Source organism: Indicator indicator, chromosome 2 (assembly GCF_027791375.1).
Source record: "Indicator indicator isolate 239-I01 chromosome 2, UM_Iind_1.1, whole genome shotgun sequence".
In the NCBI taxonomy this organism is placed as follows: Eukaryota; Metazoa; Chordata; class Aves; order Piciformes; family Indicatoridae; genus Indicator; species Indicator indicator.
Window position 1 is genome coordinate 1,629,641 of NC_072011.1, and position 14,625 is coordinate 1,644,265.

At 46.0% G+C, this 14,625-nt stretch overlaps 1 protein-coding gene across 1 annotated transcript in view; it reads right to left on the reverse strand.

Moving 5' to 3' along the window:
• COL12A1 (collagen type XII alpha 1 chain) overlaps window positions 1–14,625 on the reverse strand; it is a 147,594-nt gene that overhangs the window by 54,880 nt on the left and 78,089 nt on the right. The window contains exons 32-41 of the mRNA XM_054399216.1: window positions 14,242–14,381; window positions 11,683–11,812; window positions 10,794–10,936; window positions 9,487–9,616; window positions 8,403–8,545; window positions 4,493–4,622; window positions 4,170–4,289; window positions 2,621–2,767; window positions 1,716–1,832; window positions 354–500 (exon numbers count right to left, since the gene is read on the reverse strand). Coding sequence (XP_054255191.1) covers window positions 354–500; window positions 1,716–1,832; window positions 2,621–2,767; window positions 4,170–4,289; window positions 4,493–4,622; window positions 8,403–8,545; window positions 9,487–9,616; window positions 10,794–10,936; window positions 11,683–11,812; window positions 14,242–14,381 — 1,347 coding nt within the window. The remainder of the gene's footprint in view (window positions 1–353; window positions 501–1,715; window positions 1,833–2,620; window positions 2,768–4,169; window positions 4,290–4,492; window positions 4,623–8,402; window positions 8,546–9,486; window positions 9,617–10,793; window positions 10,937–11,682; window positions 11,813–14,241; window positions 14,382–14,625) is intronic.

Below are 14,625 nucleotides of genomic sequence, written 5' to 3' on the forward strand. Positions count from 1 at the left end.
AACCATGTGTAATTGGCAGGGAAAATTTCTTGTGTTCCAAGAGCCATGAGATTATGGCCATTGTTAAACCAAAGGTGCATGACTTAATTATAACAGGAAGACTTCTACATGAGCTGAATAACATTGCACTGTGACAATGCACTGGTTTTCATGCAGCTCCTAGGAAATACTTGGTTTGAAGAGGAGCAGAAGAATTTCTCTCTCATAAAGTCCGTTTGGCATTCCATTGAGAGCAAGAGGAAAGATGACTTGAAAGAAGCATTGAAAGCCATTTAGGAGAGTGACGAGTTCTGCAGCTGAAACATGCTAAGTTCCTCAAGCAAATGTTAGGGTTCACAGCATCTGTTACCTACCTGTGTGCTCCCTCATAGAGACTGGAGGTCCCTCAAGGTTTGGGGTCTGAACAAAGACAGTGGCATTGTACTCTGTGTCTGGTGAGAGGCCAGTAAAGCAATGGCTTGTTTCTGATCCACGGATTGTGATTTCCTGTCCTCTGGAACCTGCCAGAAAAAGCCCAGGGGAAAGTTAGATCCCACTACTTCCATTTTAATGTGTATGAAGAAGTGCAGAAATCAGAGATTCCTGGAGAAGAGGTTGGAAGGGATGGGACAGCAATCTCCCTGGTGGCCCATAGAAGCCTTTCTAGGTCAAGACTGTGTCATGACCATGCACCCTGGAGCTTATTGGAGAGGAACATTACAGTGTACTTGTGAAACTCAAGTAACCAAGAAACTTTCCACCAAGGAAAGTTCACTTTACAATAAGCAGCACTACCTCTGTGTGGCTTTTTTCACCACTCTATTATAAACAGATTACAGAATCACAGAGTTGTTAGGGTTGGAAGGGACCTCAAGGCTCATTCAGTTCCAACCCCCCTGCCATGGGCAGGGACACCTCACACCACAGCAGGTTGCTCACAGCCACATCCAGCCTGGCTGCAAAAACCTCCAGGGATGAGGCTTCCACCACCTCCCTGGGCAACCTGTGCCAGTGTCTCACCACCCTCATGGGGAACAACTTCTTCCTAACATCCAATCTGAATCTACCCATTTCTAGTTTTGCTCCATTCCCCCCAGTCCTATCACTCTCTAGCACCCTCAAAAGTCCCTCCCCAGCTTTCTTGGAGCCCCCTTCAGATACTGGAAGATCCCAACAAAGTCTCCTCAAAGCCTACTCTTCTCCAGACTGCACAATCCCAACTCTCTCAGTCTGTCTCCAGAGCAGAGCAGCTCCAGTCCTCATCCTCAGGGCCCTTCTCTGGACACCTTCCAGCACCTCCAGATCCTTCCTGTAATAGAGGCTCCAGCACTGGACACAGAGCTCCAGGTGTGGTGTCACCAGAGCAGAGCAGATGGGGAGAATCCCCTCCCTGGCCCTGCTGGCCACACTTCTCCTGCTGCAGCCCAGGCTCTGCTTGGCTCTCTGGGCTGCAAGTGCTCACTGCTGGTTCGTGCTGAGCTTCTCCTCCCCCAGCACCCCCAAGTCCTTTTCTTCAGGGCTGTTCTCAAGCCAGTCCCTGCCCAGCCTATCTCAGTGCCTGGGATTGCCTCGACCCAGCTGCAGTAGCTTGCACTTAGTCTTGTTGAACCTCACGAGGGTGGCTTGGGCCCAGCTCCCTCTGCATGGATCCCTTCCCTCCAGCCTTTCTGCTGCAGCACACAGCTTGGTGTGGCTTCTGGTGGGTGCTGCCCCTGAAAGAAGATAAATGCACTTACCATCAGCTGGGTTCAGCTTCAGTCTGTAGGAGGTTGCTGACCGATGAGGTGACCAACGGATGCAGAAAGTATCCCAACCTACTTTGTAACTCGTTAGGTCAGTGACATTCAAATACACTGTGAACAGAGAAAGAGAGACATTGTTCTCTGGAAAACAGGATGCCATGGATGAAGCACATCAAAATGAAAATTTTTGTTAGCAGTGATGGTCCAGAAATGGATTTATTTTAATTTTTTAATAGAAGGAAAGAGCAGATCTAGGCAAGTCTCTTCGTTTTCTGTGCAGACAGAGCCCAGCCTAGCTAGTCACACAGGCTCAAGGTCTGATAGCCTTCCTCCATTAAGTTGTCATGTGAAGTTGAGCTCTTTATCTTGAGTTGAGTTTCACATGAAGTCGAGTTCCTTATTCTTGAGTTCAAGAATCTCTCTCATATATGTGGCAGTATGAAAAGAATGGACTGAATTACCAAAACCCAGGGTGCTTGATTCATCTTAACTGAAGACATTTTTAGAAGCCTCTTAACTGAGGCCATCCACAAAATCATCTCCTTTCCAAAAACATTATTTAACCACTGGGCATAAGTGTGAGATAAAAGCCAAGTAGCCACAAGCTTAGCATGGTTAGATCTTGTAGTAGCTTGGACACAGTTAAAGACTGACTCCAACTACAGCTGAATACAATTTTAGGAACCAGACTAGAAAATTTTGTATCATCAAATTATAACTCAAAACTGTATTTCCATTACTCTCCCCAACCTCAGTGGTTTTGAGATCTCCATGAGGAACAAATGGTTAAAGTATTCCCCTCGGGAGGATATTCAGCCTTAAAAATCCTCTCTTACTCCAAATCATCTCAGATCAACACACATACCTGGCATGACTACACCAAAGTTATTTTGACTTACATGTAGTGCCTTGATCTGTCAGAGGTATGCTCATTCCAGAATCATACTGGGCATAAACATTCACATCATAAGTAGTACTGGGAGACAGATTATGCAAAGTGTAGGAAGTCACTTCTCCCACAAACACCTCCATGGGCTCATTTGAACCTGGAATTGAAAGGAAGAATTCAGGAAGTACAGAGAGAAAGGCTTATGATTAGGTGAACTACAAAACCATTTGCTGTCTCTTACCTGCCACTAGGTGTTCAATTTTTTTCCCAAAACAAAACAAATTAAGTAATATTTAGCATACTAGACTGTTGCAACAGAACATGCACAGAGCTTTACAAGCTGTGATAAAATGTTTGTGCTTAATTTAGCTCACAAATATGCTCATTTCTAGGGCTTTACCATATTAGATTGCTGCAACAAAACATGCACAGAACTTTACAAGCTGTGATAAAATGCTTGTGTTTAATTTAGCTCACAAATACACTAATCTCTAGAGTTTTACCATATTAGATTCTTGCAACAGAACATGCACACAGCTTTACAAGCAATTGTGCAATACTTGTGTTCGTTTTATCTTACACAATGGGATCATAGGGTGTTAAGGGTTGGAAAGGACCTCTGGAGATGTTCAAGTCCAACCCCCCTGCCAGAGCAGGACCAGAGAATCCAGCACAGGTCATACAGGAACACATCCAGATGGGTCTTGAAAGTCTCCAGAGACGGAGACTCCACAACCCCTCTGGGGAGCCTGTTGATCCTCACAGTCAAGAAGTTCCTCCTTATGTTGAGGTGGAACCTCCTGTGCTGCAGTTTACATCCATTGCCCCTTGTCCTATCCCAGGCTGCAACTGAGCAGAGCCTGTCCCTGCCCCCTCCCTCCTGACCCCCAGCCCTCAGCTATTGAGAGACATTGATCAGATCCCTCTCAGCCTTCTCCTCTCCACACTAACCACCCCCAGAGCTCTCAGCCTCTCCTCCCCAGGCAGTGCTCCAGTCCCTTCAGCATCCTTGGAGCCCTCCCTTGGACCCTGCCAAGTAGATCCCTGTCCCTCTTGAACTGGGCAGCCCAGAACTGGATGCAGTACTCCAGGTGGGGCCACAGCAGAACAGAGGAGAGGGGGAGGCTTCTATATTGGTTCATTATCACTTAAAGCAAAGGCCCTGAAGGACATTTATTTCATCATCATATGAAGCAAAGATTCTGAAGGACATTGCTGCCTTAAATATCTGTTCAGTATTCATCTCATACACACCACCAGTTCATATCCTCAGAAATACAAGAAGAGGAAATAAAGAGAGAAAAACTACCTCTAGTCCAGGACTTACCCAAGTCACTGTATTGAATTGTGACTCTACAATTCAATCTCTGTAACTGAATCTATGAAGCACTGTGTTTGCTGTTGTGTGCTCTTTATAAAACACTGATCCTAAGACAAACTTCCATCAAAATCAGCAAACAAAAGGAAACAAATCCTCTACTGCAAACATTTAACCACGCAGATGATTTGTGCTCTGATCTCCTCACTGTTCCTACTCAGAGTGAATAGGTTTTGCTTACCCACAGGTTTGTACACAATTTTATAGCCCAGAACAGGGGATGGTGAAGGATCCCAGGACACTCTGAATCTTGTGTACCATTCATCAGTTATATACATATTTTGAGGAGGAAGCAGGCCAGCTGAAAAAGTGAAAAGAAATGAAACAACTATAATGAGGCACTTCTTATTTCAGCCTCTAGAAACTTACACTGTAACTCTTCTAGGTAATCAAAAGGCATAATTAATATAATGAAACCTTAATACTGCTGGAAGACTCAAATAATAATATGTGTCTCAAATTAAATAAATAAATAAAAGAATATCCAATATTAAAAGTAGTCACCAGTTCTGCCATTTCCAGTCAGTTGTCCACCATCTCCATCTTCGTATACAGCCACAACAGTGATTTTATAGGGAGTGTCTGACTGCAGGGGTTGTAGTATCACATTATTTCTTATCCCAGGAACTGTTGTCTGGAACAAGAGAGAAACAGATTGGCAAAGTCACAGCTCTGTGACTGATCAATAATCACAACTACAAATTTGGTTTCACAGCAGGTGCACTTTTTTTATATACACTGTAAATCACAGGATCACAGGATGTTAGGGGATGGAAAGGACCTCTGGAGATCATTGAGTCCAACCCCCCTGCCAGAGCAGGACCAGAGAATCCAGCACAGGTCATACAGGAACACATCCAGATGGGTCTTGAAAGTCTCCACAGAAGGAGACTCCACAATCTCTCTGGGCAGCCTGCTCCAGTGCTCTGTGACTCTCACAGTCAAGAAGTTCCTCCTCATGTTGAGGTGGAACCTCCTGTGCTGCAGTTTACATCCATTGCCCCTTGGCCTATAACAGGGCACAACTGAGCAGAGCCTGTCCCTGTCCCTACCTCCTGAACCCCAGCCCTTAGCTATTGAGAGACATTGATCAGATCCCTCTCAGCCTTCTCCTCTCCAGACTAAGCACCCCCAGGGCTCTCAGACTCTCCTCCCCAGGCAGTGCTCCAGTCCCTTCAGCATCCTTGGAGCCCTCCCTTGGACTCTCTCCAGCAGATCCCTGTCCCTCCTCCACTGGGGAGCCCAGAGCTGGATACAATATTCCAGGTGAGATCTCACCAGGGCGGAGTAGAGGGGGAGGAGAACCTCCCTGGCTCTGCTGGACACACTCCTCTGAATGCCCCCCAGGCTCCCATTGGTCTTCTTGCCCCCCAGGGCACATTGCTGTCCCATGCAGAACTTGCTGCCCACCAGCACTCCCAGCTCCTTCTCCTTGGGGCTGCTCTCCAGCAGATCCCCTCCCAACCTGTCCTGCTGCAGTTTGTTCTTCCTGCCCAGGTGCAGGACTCTGCACTTAGCCTTGTTGAACCTCATTAAATTCCTCTCTGCCCAGCTCTCAGTCTGTCCAAGTCTCAGCTAACAGTTCAGTAACTGAGCAATAATGACAACTACAAATTTGGTTTCGCAGTAGATGAACTGTTTTGGGCTTTTTTTTCTGTCCACTGTAGACAAAGTCATTCAGGATATCTTAAGGGGAAACAGTTCAGTAACTAATCAATAATGACAACTACAAATTTGGTTTCACAGTAGGTGGACTTCTTTTTTTCTGTCCACTGTAGATAAAGTCATTCAGGATATCTTAAGGGTTATATCCCTATCGTCAGATGAGACTATGGTGTTGCAGTTCCTCTCCAAGATTTCAGTGATGTTTCCACATGGAAAGAAAAACGTCATTGTGATGTGTTTGGAGACAGGAAGAAGAGAGGGGGAAAAAAACCTCCTAAAATGAGGATAGAAGTCAAAGTAATTTATGCTGCTCAGCAATTTCATGTCTAGCTTTTTATTATCCTCATTTGAGGACAGCATTTTCTTGGCAGAAACAAGTTGGACTGAGAGGGAAGCTCTAAATATTTTGATGTGTGAAAAAAATGCCTCTTTATGCACCCCTCAACCTCCTCAGCTTCCTGATGCAGTCCTGCACCTGTGCCCTCTTCTAAAGAAACAGGTAGGTAAGATCCAAAAAAAGGGACACTGCTCCATAAAATGACCATTAAGCACTGAAACTGTGGAAAGCAACTTGAGATCTCTATCTCAAAAGTACATCCAAGTCAACATTTGCTGGAAGGTGTCCAGAGAGAGCCATGAGGATGAGCAGAAGGCTGGAACTCCTCTGCTATGGAGACAGACTGAGAGAGTTGGGGCTGTCCAGTCTGGAGAGGAGAAGGCTCCAAGGAGACCTTCTTTTGGCCTTCCAGGATCTGAAGGGGGCCTACAAAAAAGATGGGGAAGGACCTTTTAGGGTGTCAGGGAGTGATAGGAATGGGAGGAATGGAGCAAAAGTAGAAATAGGTAGATTCAGATTGGATGTTAGGAAGAAGTTGTTCCCCATGAGGGTGGTGAGACACTGGCACAGGTTGCCCAGGGAGGTGGTGGAAGCCTCATCCCTGGAGGTTTTTGCAGCCAGGCTGAATGTAACTGCAACCTGATCTACTGTGAGGTGTTGGAACTGGGTGATCCTTGATGTCCCTCCAAGCCCCAACAAGTCTCTGATTCTTTGTTTTTTCCGTTATCACCCGATAAAAACTCTCAGTTATTCAAGACTTGATACTTTCATGAAATATCCAATATTTTCTGCCAAGAAGATGTGTGTGTTGAAAAATATGTGTGTCCCAGGAGGGAATTCTCAGCCACTGAATTTTCAGCATGCCCTACCCAATAATAATTAAGAAGTGAGAGCATTTCAGTCGTGCTCTATGCATGTTCTGTTTTGGCTGTCAGCAGTCAGCAGGAGTTCTGCCATTGACATCTATAGGATCTGAGCTTGGCTGTGCTATAAACACACCAAGAATTTTCTAAGCTTCAGATTAACTTCTGCTACAAGTAAGCTGCAGGAAATTAAACACAAACACGTAGAATTCATTCTGAACCTTACAGAAGCAACTTAGAAGCTAAATCAAAGTTACTGTCACTTTCTTATCAAACACTCTGGCAACTCTCTTCAGTTTCTAAAATGCAGCTTTATGTTGATTCTGTATTTCAGCACACTGGCTTCATGATGAACAGGGTAGGAAGTAACAGATGGCAACTAACCGTAGCACACTGTTTGAAGAGGTTCTCCTCAGAGTCCTCTAATGTGTGACTCATAGTTAACATTATCATACTCATGAGTCAGTTCATTAAACCACACGTGCTCTGCAAGTTTGTTAAAAACATCTTGTTCCATACAATCCATGGCTTGGCAGCATTGGTCACACAGAACCACAGGAAAATTCAGGTTGGAAAAGCCCCTCAGGAGCACCAAGCCCAACCATTAACCCTACTCTGCAAGGCTCACCCCTAAACCACAGCCCCAAGCACCACAGCCAAACCACCTTCAAACACAGCCAGCCTTGGGCACTCCACCACCTCCCTGCCCAGCACATTCCAAGCCCTGACCACTCTGCTGCCTAAGGGACACTCTAAACCTCCCCAGGGGCAGCTTGAGGCTCTTCCCTCTTCTTCTCTCACTAATCACCTGGCAGAAGAGACCAGCACCAACCTCTCCACAACCTCCTTGCAGGGAGCTGCAGACAGCCAGGAGGTCTCCCCTCAGCCTCCTCTCTTTCACACTAACCAGCCCCAGCTCCTTCAGTCTCTCTCCAGCACATTTCTTCTCCAGCCCCTTCCCAGCTTCCTTGCCCTCCTCTGCCCTGGCTCCAGCACCTCCACATCTCTCTTGCATTCAGGTGTCCCAAACTGGACACAACACTCCAGGTGTGGCCTCCCCAGAGCTGAGTCCCAGGGGACAATCCCCTCCCTGCTCCTGCTGGACACAGCATTGCTGATCCCAGCCAGGATGTCTTTGGCTTTCTTGGCCACCTGGGCACACTGCTGCCTCCTCTTCAGCTGCTTGGCCATCAGCACCCCCAGCTCCCTTTCTGCCAGCAGCTTTCTAGCCACACTGCCCCAAGCCTTACTTGGGGTTGTTGTTCCCCAAGTGCAGGACCTGGCACTTGGCCTTGTTGAAGCTCTTCCTGTTGATGTTGGCCATGGATCCAATCTATCCAAGTCCCTTTGGAAAGCCTCCCTACCCACGTGCAGATCAAAGAACCTTTTCTAGATGGAGGTGTCCCTGCTCCCTGAGGAGGGGCTAAACAAGATGACCTTTGAGAGTCCCTTCCAACCTGATGCATTCTGTGATTCTGTGAACCCATTGTGTAGCCCAAAGAACCAACTGAGAACATCTCAGTGCTTACTAAAGAATTGTAAAACTTACATATTCATCTATAGGGTCTCCCACAGTGGGTGAATAAATGATTCTGTACTGCTGGACTGGCCCATCAGCATGGTCCCATTGCACAGAAAGGCTGTTTGTGGTCTCATCAAACACTCTGACATTCCTTGGACCACTGCGAGGCACTGAAGAGAGAAAATAGAGAAGGTTGCGTGGAGCAGGATTCCTGCAGCTCAGTGTCACTCTCACTGATTCAACTATGTAACCTTGAAGCCACAGCTGAGGGCCCTCCCTGTCACCCTAAATAAACATATACAGGCAGATTTAGCCAATAATAACAGAGCAGTGTCTGAAAGGCCTTAAGTGAAGCAAAGCCTTAACTAGGGGAACTGGAGCAGGATGGAAAGGAAGAAAGCATCCATACACATTCTGCTTCTCAGACTCTTGCAGACAAGTTGAACTGCAGCCTGGCACACCTGCAAGATGTAGAGAAATATGGGGATGCAACCAAGAGAGCAAAGAAGCAGCAGAGGGGAGGTGAGCTATTATTGTCACAGAGAGTTTCTTTACACCTTATTTCTAGGGTGAATTTTAAAGAAGCCAAGTGCAAGCCAACCAAGATCCCACAAGCTAAATTATGGCAAGATCCCACAAGCTAAATTATAGCAAGGATGTTTTGGTGTTTAGGCACACCTGGAGGGAAAAAAAAAACAAACACACAAACATCTAGAGAGATTGACATAGAAAATTACTATGTAGGACATAAAACATGAAGCATACTTTTTTTTCCTGTTTCTAGCAAATTCTACCCAGAAACACAGAAAGAGAACCCATCCAAATGTGCAAGTATTTTTATATTTTTTCCACAAGAAAAATTGCTATTTGACTGTAATCACATTTTAAGGAAGAGATTTTCACACTCTTATCCCTTCAAATTACCTCAGTGGTCATGGATGTGCCATGAATGTCAGGCAACACAGCAAAACCTCCCTCCCGTGGAGGTCTGGAATTGCTTCAGCCGCAACAGATGCACTGATCAGCTGAGACTGTTTGGGACACTGCTATAAACTCTCCTCACCCCAGTTTTGACATACAACTCACAAAGTGAGGACTGATTGCCTCTTACATGTTCTTCCCTGTGCTTGGCTGGGATTTCCTTCCCCATCTGCATAGCGAGCTACAACACTGATGGAGTAAGCAGTGTCAGGAGTCAAGCGCTCCAGTGTCACGTCACGAGTGGTGCCTGGGACCACAATCTAAAACACAAACAAGGCAGCTGCATTAAACACAAAAAGCTTCCATTTATACCATATCTTCATAGAATCTGAATCAGAGAATCATAGAATGGTCCAGGCCAGAAGGGACCTCCAAAATTCATCCAGTCTGACCTCCCTATAGTCCACAGGACATCCCCAACTGGATCAGGTTGCCCAGGGCCTCATTGAGCCTCACCTTGAAGATCTCCAGGGAAGGGAGTTGGGGTTGCTCAGGGAGGTGGTAGAAGTCCCATCCCTGGAGGTTTTTAAGGCCAGGCTAGATGTGGCTCTAGGCAACCTGATCTAGTGTGAGGTGTCCCTGCCCATGGCGGGGGGGGGTGAAACTGGATGGTCCTTGATGTCCCAAACAACACTGACAATTCTGTGATTTGATTCTATGATTCTGTTTCCTAATAAATACTTCTTGTTTCCTTTTCTCTTGGGAAAAAAAACTAGTTTAAGAGTTTTATTTTAACTCATCTTTACCTGCAATATGATAAAGGATACTCAGTCCTCAATCACACAATCACAGAAACATTCAGGCTGGAAAAGCCCCTCAGGAGCACCAAGCCCAACCATTAACCTTGCTCTACAAGGGTCACCCCTAAACCACAGCCCCAAGGCACCACATCCAAACACAGCCAGTCTTCGGGACTCAACCACCTCCCTGGGCAGCACATTCCAATCCCTGACCACTCTTGCTGTAAAAATTTTTCCCTAATGTCCAGTCTAAACCTACCCAGTAGCAGCTTGAGGCCATTCCCAGTTGTTCCATCACTAATTACCTGTGAGAAGAAACCAGCACCAGGCTAGAGCTGGTCTCTCTCAATAAAATAGACTCAATAGGTCTAAACCTACCCAGTCATAGCTTAAGGCCATTCCCTCTTGTTCTATCACTAATTACCTAGGAGAAGACACAAGCACCAGGTTAGTGCTGGTCTCTCTCAACATTCAGTTTCAAGTGAGAGTCTCATTGCTTAGTTCTTTCCTTTCAGCAAGTTAAACATTCATTTACAACAGACTAAATTCCTGCAGACTCAGTGTTTTCAAGCAGAGACATTCCTGGGCAGACACTTGGCCTGAGTTTATTGTTATTGTTGCTCCACACTCATTGAAGGAAGCAAGGTCTTCCATGCACTTTTAAGGAATAGTATTAAAAAAAAACTAAATTACTTACAGATTCTGATGGCCTTGGGCCAGAGAGTGGAGAGTAATTAATTATATATTGCTGCACTGGACCCGGAGCAGGTTCCCACCGGACATTCATGCTGTTTGGTGTGGGATTGTAAACTTGGATGTTTCTTGGTGTTCCTCTCTCCACTAGATCAAGGATAATTTAAATTAAGTTGGGTATTTCTTTTTTTTTTTTTCTTGCAAAGTTGCTTACATAAGTGCTAGTTTTACTGGAATTTACAACACTGCTCAGAGGAAGCTGGAAAGAGCATCAGCCCAAGACAAACACAGCACTTTTATTACCCTAAATTACAGACATCTAAGAATCTCAGTGATAAATCTTTACAGACATCCCTGCCAGGCAGCAAAGTAGATACGTTTATAGTGAAGATTAAAGGTATCAGCATAATACTTTGTTACCCTATCAGACAGGTATGAAAAGTAGCCAGAAACCACACATTTTAGCTCATGCTAATATTAGAAGGTCAAAGTCCCTGGAAAATTTTAAGTACATGGCATGGACACCAGCATGGATTAGCAGCAACATTTACCATTTATTCACCAGTGTTACTACTGGCACTACAATTAAGTTTTCCTACTGTGTGGAAATAAGCACTGAATTTGCTGCATTATCTCAGAGCTTGCCTTAGATAAATGGACTGAAAGCCTCCACCCAAATAAGGCAAAGGAAAAGGAGTAAGTTACAGAGGTGCAACAACAAGCAAGCAGGTAAACAGAGTGTCTTACACCTCTGGTTCAGCTTTGGGGAAAATAAACTTCCACATTTGATGGGAAAAAAAAAAAAAGATTTTTCTAATCATCTGAGCAAGCCACACAACAAATTCTCCTAAAAAAAAGAAAAAGAAGAAGAAAAAAAGGTGTATTTGACTTACAAGTTCTTCCAGTGTCAGAGACACGTCCACCATCCCCTTCTGGGAAAACTGGGACCACAGTTACAGTGTAAGGTGTGTTGGGTTCAAGAGTCCTCAGGATGACATAGTTTGTGTTTCCTGGCACTGTGGTCTACAGATTTAAAAAGAAAGGCAGAGGCATGACATTTACATCCACAGGTCAAAAGCTGTCATTTCCCTCACACCTCCACCACATTGCCATTTCTAGACTGGATGTGATAACAAAAGGTGAATCTTGAAGTAGAACAAGTCATGGTATCTTCTGGAACTGCCTTTCAAGGTGCTACTGACTTCTACCCAACAAAAATGGTTGCTAAGTCCTCTGCTCTCTTAGAATCATAGAATGGTCTGGGTTGGAAAGGACCTCCACAGCTCATCCAGCCCAAGCCCTCTGCACTCAGCAGGGACATCCCCAACTAGAGCAGCTTGCCCACAGCCCTCTCCAGCCTCACCTGCAAGATCTCCAGGGATGGAGCCTCAACCACCTCCATCAGCAACCTGTGCCAGTGTTCCACCACCCTCCTGCTGCACAACTTCTTCCTCACATCCAATCTCAAGCTGCTCTGCTCTCCTTTGAAGCCATTGTCCCTGCTCCTGTCCCTGCAGCCCTTTGCAAACAGTCTCTCTGCAGCCTTCTTGGAGCCCCCCTCAGGTACTGGAAGGCTGCTATTAGGTCTCCCCAGAGCCTCCTCTTCTCCAGGCTTATGTAACTATCATCCATTTTTTGGTCCAGATACTCTTCTACTAATAACAGTAGCAGAATCTTATCAATATTTACCAGTGGGTGGGTATCAAGAGGATGGGGCCAGGCTCTTTTCAGTGGTGCTCAGCGATAGGACAAGGGGCAACAGGCACAAACTAGAACACAGCAAGTTTCATCTGAACATAAAGGAAAAACATTCCTAACGGTGAGGGTGAGAGGGCACTGGAACAGATTGCCCACAGGGGTTGTGGATTCCTTCTCTGGAGAATTTCCCAACCTAGATATCTTCTATGCAACCTGATCTAGGCAAAGCTGCCCTAGCATGGGGGTTGGACTAGATGATTTCTAGAGGTCCCCTCAAACCCTCTTCTATGCAACCTGATCTAGGCAAAGCTGCTCTAGCATGGGGGTTGGACTAGATGATTTCTAGAGGTCCCCTCAAACCCTCTTCTATGCAACCTGATCTAGGCAAAGCTGCTCTAGCATGGGGGTTGGACTAGATGATTTCTAGAGGTCCCTTCCCACCCCTAGCAGCCTGTGATTCTGTGAATTTGCAGTGATCTCTGTAATGACTGCTTAGCAGAGCAGAGGCATTAGAAGGTCACTTTCTAAGAAGTATTGCTTAACACTACAATATGCTAAAGACAAGAAGTAATGAGCAACTCCTGTGAGAAAGTGAAGTCCCACAACAACATCTAAGAACCTCTCCAGATGCTATCAAGAGGGTTGCCCTCCTCATTTCACAGCCACATCCAATTGCACAAGTGTGGGAAAAGAAACACAAGTGGGTAAGAACAATAATTTCCCACTCTGCAACAAGGGTTCCCATTATCAAGATTGGTTTAGGCTATCAGAGTAAGACACCTGTGTGAATTTCTCTGCTTTCACAGGTATCATCCAGGCTGACTGCCTACAGTCTTAGCAGTAAAACAGTGTAGAACTGTGGTCTGCTGACTTTATAGCCTTTGGTACATCCTGAAATCAGCTTCACATTCACATACATTGCCCTGAGAATAAACAAACAAACAAAGCAAGCTGTTAAAACCTTGTCCTAAGAAATAATCAGTGAAGCTCTACTGTATCAAATCCAACACCTGCAGTACATACAGGAGCAACTGACCTACACAGAGGGGCTCTGCATTTTCTCCAGGGTAGCCATGAACAGAAAGAATGCAAATGCATAGACCACCAACAAATCACAGAACCTCCAGAGATCATCCAGTCCAACCCCCTGCCAGAGCAGCATCACCCAGGGTAGGTCACACAGAAATGCATCCAGGTGGGATTGGAAAGGCTCCAGAGAAGGAGACTCCACAACCTTCCCGGGAAGCCTGTCCCAGGGCTCTGTCACCCTCACACCAAAGAAGTTTCCCCTCATGTTGAGCTGAAATCTCTGTTCAAGCTTGCACCTGTTGTTCCTTGGCTTATTCCTGTGCACCACCTAAAAGATCTTGGCCCCCTCCACTTGACCCCCAGCCCTCAGCTCTTGACAGACATTGATCAGATCCCCTCTCAGTCTTCTCTTCTCCAGACTAAACAGCCCCAGGGCTCTCAGGCTCTCTTCCCAGGGGAGATGCTCAAGTCCCCTAAGCATCCTCATGTGGCTCTCCATTGGTCTCTCTCCAGCACCTGGGGGACCCCAAACTGAACACAGTATTGCAGGTGTGGTCTCAGCAGGGCAGAGCAGAGGGGGAGAAGAACCTCCCTAGCCCTAATCAGCCTCATGGCTCTCCCTTGGACTCTCTCCATCCAGACCCACTTCATTCAGGAGCATTTCTCTCCCTAGCTCCATGAGATGTGGATTCTCTGAGACACTAAGACCCACACGAAGTGTTTACCATTTCTTCTGCACCTCCAGCTGTGGGTCTGTAGAACACTTTATACTGGCGAGGACTTCCTTCTGCGTGATCCCATCGGATGTTCAGAGTACTGGTGGTTGGGTCATAAACCACTAAGTTCTTCACAGTAGTGAGAGGTTCTGAAAGAGATCAATGAGCTGTCAGAAATGTGGAACACTGTTGAAGCAATGGCTTCAAACTAGAGCAAGGCAGATTCAAATTGGATGTTAGGAACAAGTTCTTTACTATGAGGGTGGTGGAACACTGGCACAGGTTGCCCAGGGAGGTGGTTGAGGCTCCATCCCTGGAGATCTTCAAGGTGAGGCTGTAGAGGGCTGTGGGCAACCTCATCTAGTTGGGGATGTCCTTGCTGACTGAGGGGAG